General features: G+C 40.1%; 1 protein-coding gene across 7 annotated transcripts in view; it reads right to left on the bottom strand.

The window, feature by feature from the left end:
• LOC111976939 (histone-lysine N-methyltransferase PRDM16-like) overlaps nt 1–7,017 on the bottom strand; it is a 404,992-nt gene extending 397,975 nt beyond the window's left edge. For 4 of the 7 annotated variants that reach the window (XM_070448123.1, XM_024006117.2, XM_070448128.1 and 1 more), the window contains exon 1: nt 6,740–7,016. In XM_070448123.1, coding sequence (XP_070304224.1) covers nt 6,740–6,776 — 37 coding nt within the window. In that variant the 5' untranslated portion in view covers nt 6,777–7,016. Of the gene's footprint in view, nt 1–6,739 lie in introns of all 7 variants that reach the window. The other 3 variants (XM_070448125.1, XM_024006119.2, XM_024006118.2) reach the window with 3 other exon arrangements.
• Between the last annotated feature and the right edge of the window lie 15,241 nt (nt 7,018–22,258).

The following is a 22,258-nucleotide window of genomic DNA, read 5'->3' as shown; positions in this document are numbered from 1 at the left end:
CACGTACACACACATACACACACCTCCGATAAATATTGGGGCTAACATGGCATGCTTGCCAAAATCATTTATCCTCGGAAAATGTGTGTGAGAGTGTGTGCAAGAACGAGTGAGTGAGTGAGTGGGTGAGTGAATGGCTTCCCTACAGTTAATGAGTGAGTGCCGAGCACTATGGTCTCTTGAGTTTACAGAGACTAAGATGCAGCGGCAGCATAGGAGAGGCCCCATGATAAAATCACCGGAAAGCCAAGCCAGGGGAAAAAAGCCATATTACAACCTACAGTATGTCTTGTGCTAATTGGATTGTTTGCTCTACAACCTGCAAGTTCGTATGCCTTCACACCCTGATATACAGTATCGGCCTAAGGCCGAGACAATAACTAGTCACAGTGGCAGAATACAATGAAACGCACCTTGTTTCATCAAAAAAACATAAAGCAACATCTGTCCGTTGAAGTCCACAAAACATACAGTTACAAGACCTACAGCATGGTCAAGCAAGTTAATGTTTCTGACATTTTCGGACTACTAAACAACTATTGATTTAGAACCATGGAGAGTTACCGCAAGTCTCAAAGAAAACAGGAGCTGCCTCCACTATTCCAGCACCCTTTCAACATCATCTAATCACCTCTGCTTAATCTAATACGGTGACAACWWAGATACCAAAAACTATTTAGTCCAATCAACTAAAGCTAAATATTATGTGGCTGGCTAAAATGCTCGCTAGGCTAACTTCCTTTCATGGCCAACGATGCACCAGGCCAACTAGTTATCGTTGMCCTACTACATCTAGCTACATCTTGAACTTCCAGTCCAGGGGCACAATGTATGAATTTATGGTTGGATTAGAATCGCAGTTATAATCATTTACCAGCACAGAGAATTCAGTAAAACCACAAGTCCAAATCCCTATCTCCATCCATGGCTAATTTAGGAATGGGATGATATTAGCTAGCTTGGTAGCCACATGAGGACAACGACACAACGAGATGCAACAATTCAAGTTTTTTCTCAATGATGTTTGGTTTCTGATGTTATGTGATTGCAACTACATTCTTATCATACTGCAGCCGTGTCTGTTTAGTCTCATACTACTGCTGCTACTACTATAACACTACCCTACCCACTACTACTACCTTACCATACTGCAGCGTGTCTGTTTAGTCCACTACTACTACTACAACTACAACCACTACCACTACCACACCACTACTACTACTACTATTACTACTACCACTACTTACTATTACTACTACCACTACTACTACTACTACTACTACTACTATCTTATCATACTGCAGCCGTGTATGTTTAGTCCACTACTACTATTAATACCACTACTACTACCACTAACTACTACTACTACTTATATCTATCATACTGCAGCATGTCTGTTTAGTCCAATACTACTACTACTACCACTACTACTACCACTATAGTCACAACTACTATTATTACTACTGCTACTACTACTACTACTATCTTATCATACTGCAGCCGTGTCTGTTTAGCCCACTACTATTACTACTACTACCTACTCTACTACTACATGTATCATACTGCAGCTGTATCTGTTTAGCTCACAATACTAACTACTATACTACTACTACTACTACCTACTACTACAATCTTATTAACTGCAGCCCGTCCTGTTTAGTCCAATACTACTACCACTACTACTACTACTACTACTACTATCTTATCATACTGCAGAGCCGTGTCTGTTTAGTTCTACTACTATTACTACTTACAACTACTACACTATCTTATCATACTGCAGCCTGGCTGTTTAGTCCAATACTACTACTACCACTTATTATTACGACTAACTACTTATTACTACTGCTACTACTACTACTATCTTAGCATAACTGCACCGTGTCGTTTTAGTCCACTACTATTACTAACTGCCTGACTAACGACTACTACTACAATCTTATCATACTGCAGCCGTGCTGTTAGTCTACTACTATACTACGACTACTATTACTACTACTCTACTACTAGCTAACTTACTATTTATCATACTCAGCCGTATCTGTTTAGTCCAAACACTACTACTACACTACTACTACCAACTACTACAATCTTATCATTTACTGCAGCCGTGTCTTTTAGTCTTACTAACACTACTACTATTACACACTACTACTATCTACTACTATCTTATCATCTGCAGCCAGTCTGTTTAGTCCACACTACTACACCACCACTACTACTACTACTACTACTATTACTATTTTTTTTACTTTTTTTATTTTTTTCTACCACTACTACTGACTACTATCTTATCATCTGCAACCATGTCGTTTAGTCTCTACTACACTAATATTACTACTACTACTATCTTATCATACTGCAGCCGTGTCTGTTTAGTCCAATACTACTACTACTACTACTACTACTACTAATATTACTACTACAATCTTATCATACTGCAGCCGTGTCTGTTTAGTCCAATACTACTACTACTACTACTACTACTACTACTACTACTACTACAATCTTATCATACTGCAGCCGTGTCTGTTTAGTCCAATACTACTACTACAACTACTGCTGCTACTTCCTCTGTCCATTAAAAAACCTTGTGGAATTATTTTGTGTTAGCACCTAATCTTTCTTGCAGACTACCTGGGCTAAATCTTATGCCAGCAATTTTAGATGTGTAAGCCCAGGGGTCTTGAGGCCTAAGAGTTTTACTTGCCGTGTTTTTTAATGGGCTTAATAGTAAAGACATGTATTTTAACGGAAGCATGTATTACCTTTTAATGTCTTCTTCTGATAGTCAAACAAATCACTTCAGAAATAGGCTCCCTGCGCACATTCATCCACTCCAAACGGAAAGAGACATCTGATACAAAACYTTCCTCTTGTCGCCTGAATTAATTGATGCGTCCTGCTGACAAATGTACCTTGTTTCATAAAAAGAAAAGTTGGGACCCAAGAAAAGTGGCTAAAATACGGGACGCAAATACAACTGTGTCTGTCCGGTTACCCAAGCTTATCCGTGCGGGAAACTGTGAGGGCCGAGTTGATAATGTCGCAAGTTTGCTACTGGGCACAGAGAAATAAAAATGGTATCCAGCAGTTCATCTGACTCTTGGGAAATAGACACAGGGCCTCATCGCCAAAATCCAAAAGTATCCCTTAAAAATCCTACAGCAGGGCTATTCAATTCCGGTCGTGGAAACATTTCTGGTTTGGGATTTTTATATGGTTCTTMAAAGAACCGTCCCGTTGATGGTTCTTCAGAGACCCTAAAATGGTTCCCATATGGCAGTGTTTCCCATCGCTCTTAATTAATAACCTTATTTGATTCCACCTTTCACCTTAATTTTTCAGAGTGTAGCTAACCAATAAATTGTAAGTCTACATTCCAAACGTTTATTTTTCAAATATAAGCGATTTAATAGACTTAATAAGTAGACCTAATCGATTATAATTTCGTTTGCATGAGCARGTTCGTCTGTCTGTTTGTCTGTATGTCTGTGTGTGTGTGCGTGTCCCTTCAAAGCAGGGTCTTCACCCTGTGAAACCTCAATTGTTGACATAAATTAAACTAAATGAAAATGTCGTAAACTTCACATCAGTGGATYAATTTCATTTAAGATGTACTTTTAGCATGAGCGAATATGCGGCCCAATTAACACAACACAACACGCAGACTGTATTTAAGCAGGACATAAAGCCGTGTCAGACCATTATATGATGTTTCAATGTGACTCCTATAGAAATCAATCAAGACCCAATTGTGAGACGTCTACATAGGTAGCCTATCTACTGGCCAGATTGCAGACACACCGATACTCCATTTTCACTTTTATCATCTACGATGTTTGCTCAGTTTTAGACACGAGGTAGGCCTGCTGTAGTAGCCGACTGGAAAAGTCACATGTAATGTTCAATAATTGAATCCTGCCTTAGTGGCATGTTGTCAGCACACATCTGTTGTTTCAGACCGAATTGCAAACATTTGAACCATACGATAGGCCTATAAAGACAAAAATATAATAAGTATTGTCTAATACTTATGCCAGGGGAGGTCAACAGAGGGGATGCCTGTGCAATTCTACATAAAATGTCATTAACTGTACCGAGAAACATCTAACCAACCCTTTATCCTGCCTCAAATGACAAGAGCGAACAAAAGACCATTTAAAATACTGCCACCAAAACATGACCTAGATTGCATTGTAATACTGTAGGCTATAGCATATGACTCAAATGAGTTTATAAAAGGGTAATAACAATAACAATCCTATTCATAATTATAAAAATTATTATACTAAACAACAGGCCTAATAATAATAAATTGTGAAATTTCGAAAGAGATATAGGCCTACCRTTTTAGGTAAAATAAGATAAACAAACTAAAAAACAATCATCTAAATTACAAGCCACCTGGCTATGATACCATGTAACATATTCATGTAAACATGTAAACGTGTTTTCAATTATCACTACATTTCCAAATAGGCCTATGCTGTACATGTGGGTAAATACGGGGCCGTCACAGCATTTATTGATCACTGCGAGTTTACTCATTTCGACACCGCTCAGTGAGGCGATTCTGAGAGCCAAATCCCTGTGGATTTGAGGATTCTGGACCGGGCAAGTCTGTATAAATCTCCTTAAATCAGGCCCTTTCGATTTAATCAGGACTATGACAACTCTGTCGAGAAAAAAAAAAAGTGCCACCGCTACTTAAATGATACCCGTTTGGGGGGAAATGTAATAAGTGCAGCCTGCTATAGGACTTTTCTACAGGGTAGAGTATGACAATTATCCCACGGTGTGTATAGCCTCTGTAACTGCACAAGTATCCTGTAGGCGTCAGGCCTAAGTGTTGTCAACAACTCGGACCCAGCTTTAACTATCACAAGGCCATATTCACGTGATCTTCTTTTTGCTTATAACTTCTCAGTTCCAACTTCTTACAACACAAGGCYAGACAAATTGGGGTCCCTAAGGTCTGAAAGCTTAGCAAGAAGTGAATAATTCTCGCCGAGTGAGAGGTCTCCTCGAAGTCACGCAGGCATCTCTTTTAAATAGCGCTCGGATCAAAAGGCAATAAGATCAAGGTCTATTTTATATACTGTGGAGAAAGACCTTCGTGAATTGATAACGATTCTCCCTGAGTGCTGGGCCTGCTTTCTCTTCGCAAAGACTTGACAAATGCCCGCGCGTGATACCGACATTTAAAAAAACTTGAACCAAACATACACAAGCACAATTACAAGAAATGCTGCTTACAATGTAATCGTTTATTTCTGGTTCCAAACACAATAAGTTACTGTTGAAATGTTTACTTGTCTTGTCCTCATTGACACACATGATTGATCATAATGCGTAGAAAATTGAGGAGGTATACAACCAACGTATTAGGCTACTCGTTTACAGCACGGTCATCTCACCATGCTTGTTAACATAGCGGTTAAATAAAAACAACCAATATGCCTTCATTACAAATGTAACATGCSTTAAATCTGATTTTGGATTACCAAAGGCCATGTACAATGTTTTTCAGGGGCCTATGCTGAAATTAAAATAAACGACTTCTTAAATAATTGTAAATATCTTATGCGTTCAGATTCGTTAATAGGCTGCTGATGGATTAAATGCATTAGGCTATACATTTCAGTGAGCCCTCACTGTTTTAAGCATTCATCTGCTCGAAGTTCTGCATTTCCACTGCTACATGTCCATAATCGAAACTCAACTTGAAATAATTGATAACACCCAAAACAAAAAAATGAATCCTCGTTCGTCTGAAAATATGTGTAACACACATTATTGCTTTAGCTTTCATGCAGAAAACAAATAACACGTAAATGGATTATACACATTTACAGAAAAGGCCAACTGTATTCGTGCATGCGCAATAAGCAAAGCAATTGGAAAGATATCAGAATCCAAGCTGAGAAACATCCTTCTTTATACACAAACATCTACACGATGTTCACAAAAATTGTAATTACTTTTTTCCGTATATGAGGACAGCACCAGGCCGTAAAGTACCTTCTTGCACAAGAAGCATTATTGATTGTCATTCCCCGAAAGAGGAACAAAACACCATAGTCGTTAAGCGGTCAGAGGGGAAAAAACGACTTCGTGAAAGCATTTTCTTCTCAGGTAAAACCGACGGATAAAATGCTTCATGAAAATTGCAATTTKTTTCCAATTTCACATTTGAACGTCTCCCACTTGTCGTCAATGAAGCTTGTGCGGAATGTGCGCACAACTCGGTCTCTATTCTGTGCTCCTTCTTTCGCCATGAGCAGTGCTAGAGCGCCCACTATTTCAAAAGACAGGAATATTATTTCACAAGACTTGGAAAAACTCAATAAAAAAGTTACTATCCCGTTCGAAAACTTTTAGCTAACTTTCGGGTAACGATTCTTCGCCGTTTCTAACCTCCGAGAACATACTACTCCACTGCGCAGTTTGTATGGAAATGTTTTTTCTCTCATATATTTTATACAAATCCACCAGCAGTGTTTCTCAGCATATATGAAAGTTCTGAAGTTGGGAACAAGCGAACCCGAGGCTGCAACAGCGAGAAGGCTGGAGACACGAATTAGGATGTTTTACGGTTAGTATTCACATGAAGAGCGAAATTATATCTAGGAGGACAAAGACCCGTCCCCCAAAGGAACTGATAAATGACAATGACACATTGGTGACGAGAGTTCGAGCCGCTGACCGAAAGCGTAAGAAGGGAAAAAATACCTACTTTTGGCCAGTTTTCTTGCCCTAGCCTTGGATCTCATCTTGTCGGCTTGTAGATTCCTCTCGTCCTCCGTGAGCCCAGAAGCAGCAACAACACTATCTTCATCTCACAAGCATTGTCAGTTTGGACACCTTCGCACATGCGCACAGGCCATTCAATCTGCCACCCTCGTCAGGGACAAAAAACTTTGCAATGTATTCATCATTATCACTTTTTGTCCTATCCTCTCCCCTTTAGATCACTTATCTCTTTCCTCCTCCTCCCTCCGAGCACCATCTCGGACCTCCCCCCCCTCTCTCCGGTACTACCGCTATTGCCACCACCAGCACCTTCTTGACCACCCCTTAGAGAGCAATAACTTATTTTTCGCAAACCCGTGGTACCCGGACTAGCAATGGACACAGCATGATAGCCTATGTGATGGGGTCAAGGTCGCATCCCTCAACTGCAAGGTGATTGTTATCAAATATCACTACTGATCATTCAAAATTATCACATCAAAAATCTAATTGATGGTAAAGTAAAAACAATAAGGGAAAAAAAGAAATAGCGTACTATTGTTATTACTGGCTATTATTATCAGCCTATTTTATTAATAGGCTATGATAATGAATATGATGGCTTTAATGTTACCGTTGTTCTTCTCATTATTAGTAATGCTATAATAATGAATTACGAGAAAGATAGGCCCTATTCTATTACAGATAGGCTATCTCAAATATATGTTTAGACTATATTTACAAATAACGCCATTGACGTGTCATCTGTCATTGTGTTCAATGTAGGCTACTCAAATTTCACGTTATGCAATAGGTTATTTTTGCCTCCACTAATTTAAATGCATACGTTGGAGTCCATGCATCGTAAACAACAGGTGTAGATTAGCAGTGAATTTATGATATAGCTCTCRGTAATTAAAATGTTGAATGCTTTGCCCCCGGAGCAAACCACACGAAACATGCAGCCGCCGAATTTCAATAGACGAGACGAGGGACTTGAGCGGGCTGGTTTCAATGAATTGTACTTCTAAAGGAAACATATTAAGTCAATGTATTTTTTATTTAAACGATTCTTTATTTCTGTACACCTATCCTCTCCGTGCACTATGGAGCAGATGTCGTACTTAGCTACTAAAAAGTAATGAATGAAAACATGTAGCGCCATTGTGTCACAAGGACTCCAGGTAAACCCAGCGAGGAGTTTCAACGTTAAGTATGATTTTGCCTTCCACTTGTTTTAAGTTGCATTGTATGACATTCAGATATGCCGTGTGTATGACAGCAGGCGTCTGTTGCTCGTTGCATGCATATCAACAGGCAATGTTAGGTGTGCGGTCGATTTTAGTTGGAGGTTTGGTTATATGCTCTATAGCCTATTCTGCAGCCCATAACGCAGCTAAGCAATTGAAATGTGTAAGTCTGTAGTCTACCGTATGTATGAATTAATACAATATTTACAGTGAACTATATGGATGTTGAACGAAAGAAAGGCGAATATTGCTATAGTCCTGTACTAATCCACATGTAGGCTAGGTATGATTACTGTTCAGTTGAAGCAGTGAAGAAAACAACCCATCTAGTCAAGAAAATATCAGGAAAGTATCGACCTCTCTGACAACAAAAAGCATCGTTATTCGGCATAATCAATTATTCGCGTTTGAACTTAATTTCATTATTGCTCCTATTGCATGCAGTTAATTGACAATTATTATAAACCACATTGCTGTATCATTGTTATCATAATTAATTATGATTATTATATTGTAAGGATGAATGTTATTATTATTACTTGCAACTACTTCGACGCAACATGTAGATAGATTTTAATTCACAGGCCTACACGTAAAACCAAATCAGGAATGCTATGTTCATTAAAAAAAACTACGTAAAAATGGATGTATAGCATACTATTTGAAAACATAGTCCTAGAAAAGAAACGAGTTGCATGATTAAGCCTTGATTGAACACCAATACAAAATTATTATAAATACTAATTAAATAATACATGATAATAATAATACTTTTGTCTTAGTATTCATTCATGACTTATTATTATTATTAGTAGTAGGCCCTATTTGTTTTTATTATTGAGCTATTATGGTAGTATTGGGGATAAGATGGAATAGGCCTAAGTATCATGGGGACCGGAATATTCACCAAATATTTCAATTGCATATTACATCCAATGCATGATACTATATTTAGAAACGTATGGGAAAAAAACATCAGCACAGGACTACCATCTACATCGGCACAGGACTACAATCACCAACCATAATTGATCATTTCAATTTAAACAGTACAAGTCAACCACGCATTCAACATGTCATGTGGTTGACACGGCGTCCACATTTCCTCTAAAATAGCAATTGTGACAATTTGAGTCATTTCAACTATTGATCTGACAACGAGAAAAGATTGAATAGTCGTGTCTCAATCGATTGATTGTATCGATAGCATTTCCTGTTTAAGTGAAGTAAAAAATTAAAAGGGCCATTCAACAGCAGTTTGGTCGAACTTTTTTTCTCTCCAAATTGTTTACACCAGCTCTCCAGAACAATTTAAACGTGCGCCATATGTCTTTCTCACATTGGGCTGGACACATCATTTCATATGGTGGGTACAWCGCCCTTTTTAAGAGCAATTAACTGCGACTATCCTTGTAAAGAAGAGTGTTGCTCTTCGGCACCCGTTCATTGTGGAGTACATTTTGTGCGTCATTTAAACGTCCGCCTTTTACGAGCTCAACGTGATGGCTGTGTAACCCCGCATTTCGTTGTATTTTCTTCACATGTTCCTGCAGTTTTAACACGGTAGGCACAGCGGCAGGACCAGACCCCGGAAGATCTACAGGTCGTCAATCCAATATGCTAATCTATCATCAACAAAACAATCCCATGGCTATGTAGAGCAGCTAACATCAATCATCGAATTGATGGATTCAAAATGAAATGTAAAACAATGCTTTCAAGCACTGCATTATCTTGTACACTTGTTATTTATCTATGACCTATTCCATTTAGGCCTATATATTGGCATATYCACATAGGCTACATACACTACATGACCAAAGGTATGTGGACACCTGCTCTTCGAACATCTCATTCCAAAATCATGGGCATTAACATGGAGTTGGTCCCTTCCTTTCCTGCTATAACAGCCTCCACTCTTTTTTATTTTTATTTTTTATTTTACCYTTATTTTACCAGGTAAGTTGACTGAGAACACGTTCTCATTTGCAGCAACGACCTGGGGAATAGTTACAGGGGAGAGGAGGGGGATGAATGAGCCAATTGTAAACTGGGGATTATTAGGTGACCGTGATGGTTGAGGGCCAGATTGGGAATTTAGCCAGGACACCGGGGTTAACACCCCTACTCTTACGATAAGTGCCATGGGATCTTTAATGACCTCAGAGAGTCAGGACACCCGTTTAACGTCCCATCCAAAAGACGGCACCCTACACAGAGCAGTGTCCCCAATCACTGCCCTGGGGGAGTGATCTTTGTTTAGACCAGAGGAAAGAGTGCCTCCTACTGGCCCTCCAACACCACTTCCAGCAGCACCTGGTCTCCCATCCAGGGACTGACCAGGACCAACCCTGCTTAGCTTCAGAAGCAAGCCAGCAGTGGTATGCAGGGTGGTATGCTGCTGGCTTCTTCATGGAAGGCTTTCCACTAGATGTTGGAACATTGCTTCCGGGACTTGCTTCCATTCAGCCTCAAGAGCATTGCTGATGTTGGGCGATTAGGCCTGTCGGCGTTCCAATTCATCCCAAAGGTGTTTGATGGGGTTGAGGTCAGGGCTCTGTGCAGGCCAGTCAAGTTCTTCCACACCGATCTTGACAAACCATTTCTGTATGGACCTTGCTTTGTGCATGGGGGCATTGTCATGCTGAAACATGAAAGGGACTTCCCCAAACTGTTGCCACAAAGTTGGACCCACCGAATCGTCTAGAATGTCATTGTATGATGTAGAGTTAAGATTTCCCTTCACTGGAACTAAGGGGCCTAAACCATGAAAAACAGCCCCAGACCATTATTCCTCCTCCATCAAACMTTACAGTTGGCACTATGCATTGGGGCAGGTAGCGTTCTCCTGGCATCCTGTAACGTTTWGTTGCAGAGGCAGTTGCAGTGCGTTCGGTGTGGGGCATATGTTGGATTTATCGAAAGTATGCATCTAACTGTATGCTAGACGGCTTGACAGAAATGGTAGCAGAAGGTGAATGTTGAACTTCTGCTGCATACACACCTACAGCGTCACTGCGCAAAATGGCACGCAGTATCATCCGTGGTACGCAGCATCATCTGGATACGTGTGCAACAAAAGTACAACATTCACCTTCTGCTACCATTTCTGTCAAACCGTCTACGCATACAGTTAGACGCATGCGCCACACAGAACGCACCGCAACTGCCTCTGCAAGGCGAACGCAGCGTTCTAATGGAAATCATCGAGGACTCCTTTTCGATCATTGTGCCGCATGCATATTGTAGTCTGCCTAGGCCTGCATTGATGGGGGCATTTATCATTATGTCAAGTGTATTGATCAGTGACATATGAAATACACTGGCTGTGGAGTGGACAGAAATATTCAGACATCCACAGTTCTGAAGGCACTACTTCTTATCATAACCTTCATCTTTATCAAAGAGTCAAATAGTAGCGTGTCATTTTAGTAGGCTATCCGCCCATGTTAGTATTACAACGCCAATTCTTAAAACAACAAATAATTAATTAATTAATTACTAACGATGTAGGCTATTATAAGGCTTATAATAGTGTTATATATTTAGTTATTCATGATTTTAGGCATGTAGGATGTAATGATGATGGTGGACGTGATAACCATGATTGCAATCTTCATAGTCACCCACCACCACCGTCATCCTCATCATTAAGGCCTTTCTCATACAGTTTCAACACATCATTGGTTAGTTGAAAGCTCTGAAGAAATTAGAGCTAGAATGGGGATCAGGTGTGGGGATCAGGTGTGACCCCGCGGGTCCAGTTCAAACAATATGGGATTGGTGTGGTCTGTGTTCCGCGACTCCCGGTGCAGTTTTCCTCCGACACAGGCTGAAAGCTGTATCCAAGGTGGAAAAGGCACCGGGGATTATGCGTAACGCAGAGATAACGMAGCTGTGCATTATATGTGAAATTAAACACCTCGTCGTCAGGATTTGGGACAGAGCAGTCAAGCAACATAAAAAAGTGGGTCTGCGGGCTTTGTGAATTATGGAAGTATTGTACATATGTGAACAGTAATTCTGCCACAGCCAATGAAATGGGAGAGTAAACATGGTAACTGGAGGGTGGTGGAAATTCCAGGTTGCAGGCTACCCCCCACCACCACACACAGAGAGAACTGCCTACTCCCCGCTCCCCTTTCGGCCTCGTGTGTGTTCCTCTCGCGCTCTGGCTCGGCGCTATTGTGACTGCGCATTAAATAACTACCAGCCGGTCGAGTGTCGACACTGGGGATACAGTAAGCATATATAAAGGGACAGACTTTAGAGAAAAACACGTTGTTTTAAACGGCAAAATGTGGGGATCTATTCGTCCATCACTCACCAACATTTAGCCTACAATGTCAAGATTTACCAATGCCCTGTTCTGCACAGCCGCTAAATGAATCTGTAATTAGAATATTTCCCTTTCAATTGGTTTAAGTGGGGAGCACAAACAGACCACCCCGAGTCAAGGTTTTTTGGCTGATGCACTGGAGTGGGCCTACCCGTAGCGCTGGACTGTCTGGTCCCTCTTTTGTACTCGGGCTAATGAAGTCCCAAAAGCGGTCCGTGAAGTTGCCTTGGTAATCATTAGCCATTGATTGGATTGAAGACCTTGAGCGTCTAGGGGAAATGGGAAATCTGACCGCTAATCCTAGACACAGTCTTTTTCCTGTGTTAAGGCGCAGTCAGAGACAGTTAGTCCATGTAGCCTAAAAGGTGGAAATATATGTCAGATAAAAAAAAAGATTGAGGGGCAGGCAGGCGCTGTCTGGGTATATCACAATGTGGTTTATAAAATGCGATAGGATTAGATTACACATTTATTGACATGACTTATTTAGCATATAAAAACGAAAATTAACATTTAATATATGGCTTTGAACTACACCATGTCCATAAYTAGACTTTAGGCCTAACCCTACTCAGCAAAACCTATTCAAATATTCAGCAATGATCTTATCCAAAGGGAAATATAAATTCCCTTTGGTTAAGATCATCGCGTAATCTACCTATTTTTATACCAACTACATGGATGGTTCAAGACTTGCTAAAGCCAACGTCTTCATGATAAATTGCATTTACAACCATCATTGCCGTTTGGCATGGGCCTCGTTTCCCAGTTGCGATGTAACTTAAGCATTACGATGATCGTATCAGACGCATCGTTATTTACGTGGCAACTTTTTAACCTCTACGGGATCGTGTCCCTGTACCAGGACGGTTTAGCTAACGTGTGCTAATGTGATTAAGTAACAAGAACATTTCCCAGGACATAGTAGACATGTCTTTTATGGCCTGAAAGCTTAAATTCTTGTTAATCTAAATGCACTGTCCAATTTACAGTAGCTATTACAGTGATAAAATACCATGCTATTGTTTGAGGAGAGTACACAACAACAAAAACTTTTATCAGGCAACTGGTTTGATACATCTCTGAAGGTGAATAATGTACTTACATTCAGTAATCTTGCTCTGATTTGTCATCCTGAGGGTCCCAGAGATAAAATATAGCACAGTTTTGTTTGATAAAATCAATTTTTATATTCAAATGCAGGAGCTGTGTCTCTGGCTCCACACCCACATCGCCAAGCCTCCCGGATGAGTGAAAGTTAGTGTATAAGCTAATGATACATCATGTATGACATTCCTGGGAGTGTGTAAACTTAAATGTTGTATTACCATATAATTTTTGTATGTTCTCTATAGTTATGTACTTGAAAATGTATCAATTGACCAATTCGGGCACATTTGGGCAGACTTGATACAAAATATTGCCCGGTATTGCAATGCTTCACTGGATCAATCTGAAACTTTGCACACACACTGCTGCCATCTGAGTTTATTTGAGTTTATTTTTTATTTTTTTACAGGGACAGTGCACATTAATCAACGTTTCAGTAAAAGTGCCGGTTTTAGCCAGCCGGCTAATTTTCAACCGCAGTCCCTGGGCAGGTTATTAAAAACAATTACAATATAGACAATCATTGAGCAGTGAGCACACGCAGAGCAACATAGGACAAGCAAGACATAGCATACAGACAGAGCAACATAGGACAAGCAAGACGTAGCATACAGACAGAGCAACATAGAACAAAAAGCAGCAAGACAAAATTCATAAAAGCAACAAAGTGTTTCCACACCTCACAAGCTACAGACAACAGACAACATGGAACGCAGCAATACACAGCTAGGGATTATGTTCACAAATCTGATTGACCTTTAGCCATGTCTTCATGCWTTTTGTGAAAGTGTGATATGTGGTGCAGTTATGTGTGTCTGATGGCAGTGTATTCCAGATATGGGAAGCTCTCACAGAGAAAGCGTATTTACTAAAGGTGCTTTTCCTTAAGGGAACAATACAGTCAGCTCTCATGGCAGACCTTGTGGATCTGCTGCCATATGTTTGGGTTTTCTGTTTAACAAAAATACTGAGTGGAGGGGGAGCCAGGCCATTTAGGATCTTGAATACAAGACATGCYTCGGTGCATTGCACAAGATTTTCCCAACTCAGGAGCTCATGCTTTCTGAGGATGTYACAGTGATGATGGCTATTGGGCTTCCTATCAAGCACTTTGAGAGCCTGTTTGTAGACAGACTGAATGGGTTTTAATGTTGTACAGCAAGCTTGGGCCCAACTAGTCATCCAGTATGTTAAGTGGGGGAGTATCATAGATTTGAAGTACAGTTTTGCTACCTCTGTAGTCAAACAATTTCGTATAAATCGGAAATTAGCTAGGTTGAATTTGGTTATTTGAATTACCTTTTTCACATGCTTTTTAAAAGAGAGGTTGGAATCAGGTATGATGCAAAGGTACTTAAAATCAGATACCACCTGGAGCTTCTCCCCTGACACATAGACATCTGGCTCAGTAGCATCTGTTGCCCTCTTTGTGAAGAACATGCAAGCAGTTTTTTTTTACATTGAGATGCAACACGAGTCACTGAGCCACTTTGTAACCTGGACCATTACAGTAGTGAGTTATTGTGCAGCTTGTTTGCTCTTGTTGTTTGATCTAGTGGACAAAATCTAAATTGTGCCTAAACCGCAATATTATATTATGGCCTTTCTCTTGCATTTCAAAGATGATAAAAAATATTTAAAAAACACATGTTTTTTTGTTTGTATTATCTTTTACCAGATCTAATGTGTTATATTCTCCTACATTCATTTTACATTTCCACAAACGTCAGTGTTTCCTTTTAAATGGTATCAAGAATATGCATATCCTTGCTTCAGGMCCWGAGCTACAGGCAGTTAGATTTGAGTATGTCATTTTAGGTGAAAATTGAAAAAAAAGGGTCCGATCCTTAAGAGGTTTTAAGAAGAGTTTCCCAAAAAAGCACATAGAGAGAACATGCGTCTTTAGACCATGTGTTGATACTGATAGGATCYAAAGAAAAGCAGTGCTGATCTCGGATCAGCTTTCTCCATTCAAATCTTACCATAACATTATAATTATTCCACTATAGCCAGATCAGCTCCTAGAGAGATATTACCACCTATGGCTGCAAATAGGCTATTTAGATAGCTTATTATGCGTAACTATTAATAATGAACTTAATCACAGACCGGGCACATCATTGCGCACGTGTTGTCATACATCATGAAACACATTGAGGCAAAAATTACAGGCAGTAGCCTCGTTACAAACTAGAACTCAATTGGTTGAACATGAACTTGATTTTGATATGATTGAAATAGCCTAAATAGGCCCATTTAGCCTGTGTATCGTTTAATGCAGTCATGTCGGTTTTCATTTTACACATCATTTTATCCTTCACTTGTTTGTAACAATTGCAAATACTTTGTCAACTTTGTGACTTCCGATAACTTCAAAACGAAGTTGACTACTAATACAGTCAGACAGATCTTGATTTTATGTTTAGTGAAGATCTGTGAATAAAGTGACGAGGAAGGGCAAAAAAAACATCTGTGGATGCTCTMTGGTTACTCTACGAGTGGTCTGGGTCACTCGAAGATATGTGGAGGTTTTTAAGAGCCACATTACTAACAAAGGCTCTGTGAAACACCTTGAGTTTCTAACAATGATTTTAATGCCATGACGGCTCTGGGAAACAAGGCCCTGACCATGTGGAATAAAGAAATGCACTAGTATGTGGACACCCCTTCAAATGAGTGGATTRGGCTATTTRAGCCACACCTGTGTATAAAATCGAGCACACCGCCARGCAATCTCCATAGACAAACATTGGCAGTAGAATGTCCAATACTGAAGAGCTCAGTGACTTTTAAGGTGGCACCTTCATAGGATGTCACCTTTCCAACAAGTCAGTTTGTAAAATGACTGCCCTGMWYGKGCTGACCCGGTCAACTTTAAATGCTGTTATTGTGAAGTGGAAATGCCGCAAAGTGGTAGGCCACAAAAGCTCACAGAACAGGACCGCCGAGTGCTAAACTYGGTAAAAATTGTCTGTCGTTGGTTGCAAACTGCCTCTGGAAGCAACGTCAGCCCAATAACTGTTTGTCCGGAGCCTCATGGAATGGGTTTCCATGGCCAAGCAGTCTCACACAAGCCTCAGATCACCATGCATAATGTGTCAGCTGGAGTGGTGTAAKGCTCACCACAATTGGACTCTAGAGCAGTCGAAATGCGTTCTCTGGCATGATGAATCATGRTTCACCATCTGGCAGTCCGACAGACGAATCTGAGTTTGGCGAATGAACGCTACCTGCAAAAATGCATAGGGACAACTGTCAAGTTTTGGTGGAGGAGGAATAATGGTTTGGGGCTGTTTTTCATGGTTTGGGATAGGCCCCTTAGTTCCAGTGAAGCAAAATCTTAAAGCTATACCATACAATGACATTCTAGACGATTCTGTGCTTCCATCTTTGGAAGAATTTGACTGGCCTACACAGAGCCCTGACCTCAATCTCATCTAACACCTTTGGGATGAATTGGAACGCTGACTGCGAGCCAGGCCTAATCGCCCAACATCAGTGCCCGACCTCACTAATGCTCTTGTGGCTTAATGGAAGCAAGTCCCCCGCAGCAATGTTCCAGCATCTAGTGGAAAGCCTTGCCAGGAGAGTGGAGGCTGTTATAGCAGGAAAGGGGGTACCAACTCCATATTAATGCCCATGATTTTGGAATGAGATGTTCGAAGGGCAGGTGTCCACATACTTTTGGTCATGTAGTGTATGTAGCCTATGTGTATATGCCAATATATAGACCTACATGGAATAGGTCATAGATAAATAACACATGCACAAGATAATGCAGTGTTTAAAAGCATTGTTTTACATTTAATTTAAATCCATCAATTCGAAGATTGATGTTCGCTGCTCTACATAGACATGGGCTTTAAAAAAAWATATATTTTTTATAGATTAGCATATTGGATTGACGCTCTGTAGCTTAAAAAATAAATGAAAAACGGATATTGCTGCTGCAGCACACCTATTTTCCGGGGTGTGGGCCAGCCGCTGTGCCTACCGTGTTACACTGCAGGAAAACGGCAACAATCTGGGAAGAAATACTCCAAAATGCGGGCTTTCATTACAAGTGTAGTCACAGTTAATTGCTGTTAAAAAGGCGTTGTACCCACCATATGAAATAATTTGTCCAGCCCAATGTAAGAGAGACATTTGGCGCACGTTTAAATTGTTCTGGGGAGCTGGTGTAAACATTTTGGAGAAAAAAAGACGGAGGAAACTGCTGTTGAATGGCCCTTTTTATTTTTACTTCACTTAAATAGGAAATGCTATCGATGCAATCAGTCGATTGAGACACGATTGATTGCGTGTACCTACAACGACTTTGAGAAGTTAATTAAGTCAGTCGACAGTCAATGATAGGCCTACGTTTCATTTGTTTGATTATATTTCTCAGGTCTCGGTAAACGAAACAGCCATTTTCAAAAGTAATACATGTAAAATGATGTCTGATAAACGATTTCAATTATAATATATTTCTCCTTGCCTCCATAGCCGATGATGTTTGCGAAAAAATTGCCTACTTATTTATCTGTGAGTAAAATAAAAGCAAATGTGACCGCTGGCCCAATTATCAAATAAAGTGAAATTAGAAATGTTTTAAGTCAGTGAATGTAGAACTCACAATTTTGACCATTCCACTTTCGTCAAAATTGCTGAAATGAAATTGCACTAAATGAAGACCTTCTTCAAAAAATACTAATTAATTAATGCTTAAACCTACACATAAAATCCCACAATAACTGGGATTACACTATCGTTATTGTTGCTGTTTAATTAATCTGATGTTACATTTCCATCCATATCCCTGAAGATCAAAGGAGCGAGAGGTCGGTAGAATCCCGCCACACAAATGCATACAGTGCTTGGGCTCGAGCGAAGATTACCCTGGTGTAGAAACGACCCTTTATGATGTAGCTAATCAATCAAAAGTCACTACGAGGACGCTGGAATCACAATCTTAATCTCTCACGCTACTAGGGTTGGGGMAAATAATATTTTACACACGTGTGTTTCCTCCTCATCATCGTCATCATCATTGTGCGAGACCTACGATTTCATACAACATAATTAATATAGCCTAAATTAGCAATTAATAGCATATTCGATTTATCAGGCCTACTACTGAACTAGGCTACTGTAAAAAGTAACAACGAAATATTATAATGGCGGTATTGAAATACTTTTTTCGATAATGCGATAGAAACCTTACAATGTTGTTATCGATATATGAATCACATCATTTAAATATCACGACACTGAACAAGGTGTCCACGGATCTCAAATAAACACCTAGCTTATATCCCCCTAACAAAAATAAGTGGTAGCATAACCATTGCGAAGAAGACAAGAAACATGTTTTGCTACATCGATCCATCCAGCTGTGTCCAATCCCAACAAACATTTTCACTGATCTCTCTCATCTATTTATGGAATGTGATGTATGTAGAGTAATATAGGCTATATATGGCTCTGGATGTAGGCCTACGCATTGGAATAACTGGCTGGTGTGCTTTGAAAACGTTACAATAAAGTTAAATAATAAAGTATACTGGCAAACTCGTGACCTGGTCGCAACTGGACGAGGATCTGTGATTAATTTATTTTAAGCCTACATACTATTCATCTATATTAGGCCTATATCTCAATGAGACAACGACCTTGTGAGAAGATGCACCTCATTGCTAGGATAAACAGCTTTGAGATTGCAAATATGCAATGACAATATTATTACAAGTTATACTCGGGACAATGCATGACATTTGAATTTATAGTTCTCATATATCAATCCATTTTTTGATCTCTCATATTGAACAAGAGTGCTGATGTATCAACCTGGGCCCGGTTTCCCGATGGAATTTAGGCTCGTGAGTGTTTTAACGATTGCATCTTTCCAACAACGTCCGAAGATGTAAGATGCGTTTCCCAGAACACCTCGCAGATAGAACGGTGCAAGTGCGTCGTTGGAGCGTGTCGATACTGAAACGATCAAAGGAAAGGGAGCGCCGCTCTCGGATCAGCTTTCTCCATTCAAATCTTACCTTAAAATTATAATTATTCCACAATAATGACGACGGATCAGCTCCTAGAGAGATATTAGCGCCTACGGCTGCAAATATCGAGGCGTCTTATTCTAATGCATACCCAATAAACATTTATTAAATCACCGATTTGGCACATCATTGCGCACATGTTAGGTTACACACATTGAGACAAATTACAGACAGTAGCCTACAAGTAGAACAATATAACTCAATTGATTGACCATTAAATATATTTCAATATGATTGAAATAGGCCTAATGCATTCATACCGAGGTAAAGACAGTTTCAGGTTGGATATTCGACGGATATTCGAATGCCTGTAGTCTTCCTTACGTCCGCCAACAGCAGTTAGGGACCGTCAACAAAGTGACAAATCAAATTCTTCACATTTCAATAGCTATTTAACCATTACTCCTAACACTTTCAAAACTGGTTCTAGCTAACCCGAAGGCATAGACACACATTGCACACATTTATTTTTTGTCGATTTACATCTCGCAATATTTTTAATCATTTATTTACATGTTTTAATTTCAATAGCTCATTGGTCATATGACCTATGGACTTCAAACAAGGTTCAGAATGTCCACTGACTAACCGTCTAAATTGCACACCCTTTAGTTTGTCCATTTTCATCTCACAAGATTTTACAATAACTTTTCAACATTTTGAATTTCAATAGCTCCTTGGTCATGTGACCTACTGACCTCAAACAAGGTTCAGGATGTCCACTGACTATATCTTCATATCGCACACTCTGATGTTGGTCTACTTTCATATCATGCGATTAGACTTAAATCTGTAAGCTTTGCAGGCCTTCATTTCACCTGGGTGTTTAAAAATGTTTTTGAAGTTAACAAATGTTCCAGCCTCGCAATAACTATCTTACACATGGACACTGAAAAGATCCGCAAATGGCAGACAACTTACAAAATGCAATAGTGCATTTGAGGGTTTGTTTTTCTGATGAAAATAGTTATTTGATGCTACTACTATTTCTTTTGTGAGTAAAATCCTTTTTCCAAAATTGATTTAGGTACATTTTTGTGAAGAGTTATGAGGGTTGTGAAATGGGTGATTTAATAGTAAAATATTTTAATGGATCAATACATTTCTATATTGCTTCCCCAGTATCTGCATGAACCACCAGGCCCAGTGTTTTTGGTTGACCCTGCTGGACAGAAAGAGAAGGAGGAATCGGAACACGCTGCATTCAAATTCAGGTCTTAGTTATTCCATTGTACTTGGATATAATACATATTAGCATTTTACATACATTCATAAGTGTAATAATTTTTTATGACATACTGTCAAAAAACTCTCTTGGCTGTTGGCTCTGTCACTTTAAGACATGCGCAGAGCAGACTGAAAGGGGAAGGGTAGCTCTTGACTTGAACCACAGGGGTTCTCTGTAAAGAGAGAGAAATCCAAAAGGCACAGACATACCCCTTGACTTTCAATTGGCACCGTTGACCTGTATGTATTCTCTCATGATTGGCTCTCTGGTGCACAGTCTGGCAGTCTGACTAAAGTGCCAGAGGTATGAGGAGAGACGTCCTCCTTTGTATTTATGGGAACAAATATTTCCTAACAATTTGGATCCTATTCTTGGACAATTTGGATCCTATTCACTAGAAGACACAATGCATCAATGCAACATTTTTTAAAAACGAATTACTGTCCATGAGTAACCTCAACCTTGTGGGTCTGTGGGTGTTTGGGCCAATAAAGTGCCAACTCAATTCTACCAGTGACTAGTCTCATGCCCCTATATACGGGGTCATAGGGCATTAGTTTTTAATCTAAACCAGATCCTTTTTTACTGGAGTACACTAACCCCTATTTGGGGCTCTTTTCTTGACACATAGTAGCAGTTACCAGATAAGAAGTCAAGAAGAACAAAAAGTAGATTGTTGTAAGGGTGTATTACGTCCTGTGCTGGCCCCATTGTCATATCCATTCTGCATTCTGAGTGGTATGCTGAAAAATGAAAAATGAAAAATGCCTCTATGTATGTGTATACATTTCCCCCCGAGACAGAACTGCCAAAGGGGGTGGAGTTGCAATCTACTGCAGAGTTCTGTCATACTATCCAGGTCTGAGCCCAAACAGTTCGAGCTTCTCCTTTTAAAAATCCACCTTTCCAGAAATAAGTCTCTCACTGTTGCTGCTTGTTACAGACCCCCCTCAGCCCCCAGCTGCGCCCTGGACGCCAATTAATTGCCCCCCATTTATCTTCAGAGTTTGTACTGTTAGGTGACCTAAACTGGGATATGTTTAGCACCCCGGCCGTCCTACAATCTAAGCTTGATGCCTTCAATCTCACCCAAATTATCATGGAACCTACCAGGTACAACCCCAAACCCGTAAACTCGGGCACCCTCATAGATATAATCCTAACCAACCTGCCCTCCAAATACACCTCTGCTGTCTTCAACCAGGATCTCAGCGATCACTGCCTCATTGCCTGCGTCCGTAATGGGTCCGCGGTCAAACGACCACCCCTCATCACTGTCAAACGCTCCCTAAAACACTTCAGCGAGTAAGCCATTCTAATCGACCTGGCCAGGGTATCCTGGAAAGATATTGACCTCATTCCGTCAGTAGAGGATGCCTGGTTATTCTTTAAAAGTGCTTTCCTCACCATCTTAAATAAGCATGCCCCATTCAAAACATTTAGAACCAGGAACAGATATATCCCTTGGTTCACTCCAGACCTGACTGCCCTTGACCAGCACAAAAACATCCTGTGGCGTWRTGCATTAGCARCGAATAGCRCCCGCGAT

The sequence above is a fragment of the Salvelinus sp. IW2-2015 genome, linkage group LG17 (genome assembly GCF_002910315.2).
Source record: "Salvelinus sp. IW2-2015 linkage group LG17, ASM291031v2, whole genome shotgun sequence".
NCBI lineage: Eukaryota > Metazoa > Chordata > Actinopteri > Salmoniformes > Salmonidae > Salvelinus > Salvelinus sp. IW2-2015.
This window is presented reverse-complemented; position numbering and strand designations above follow the sequence as displayed.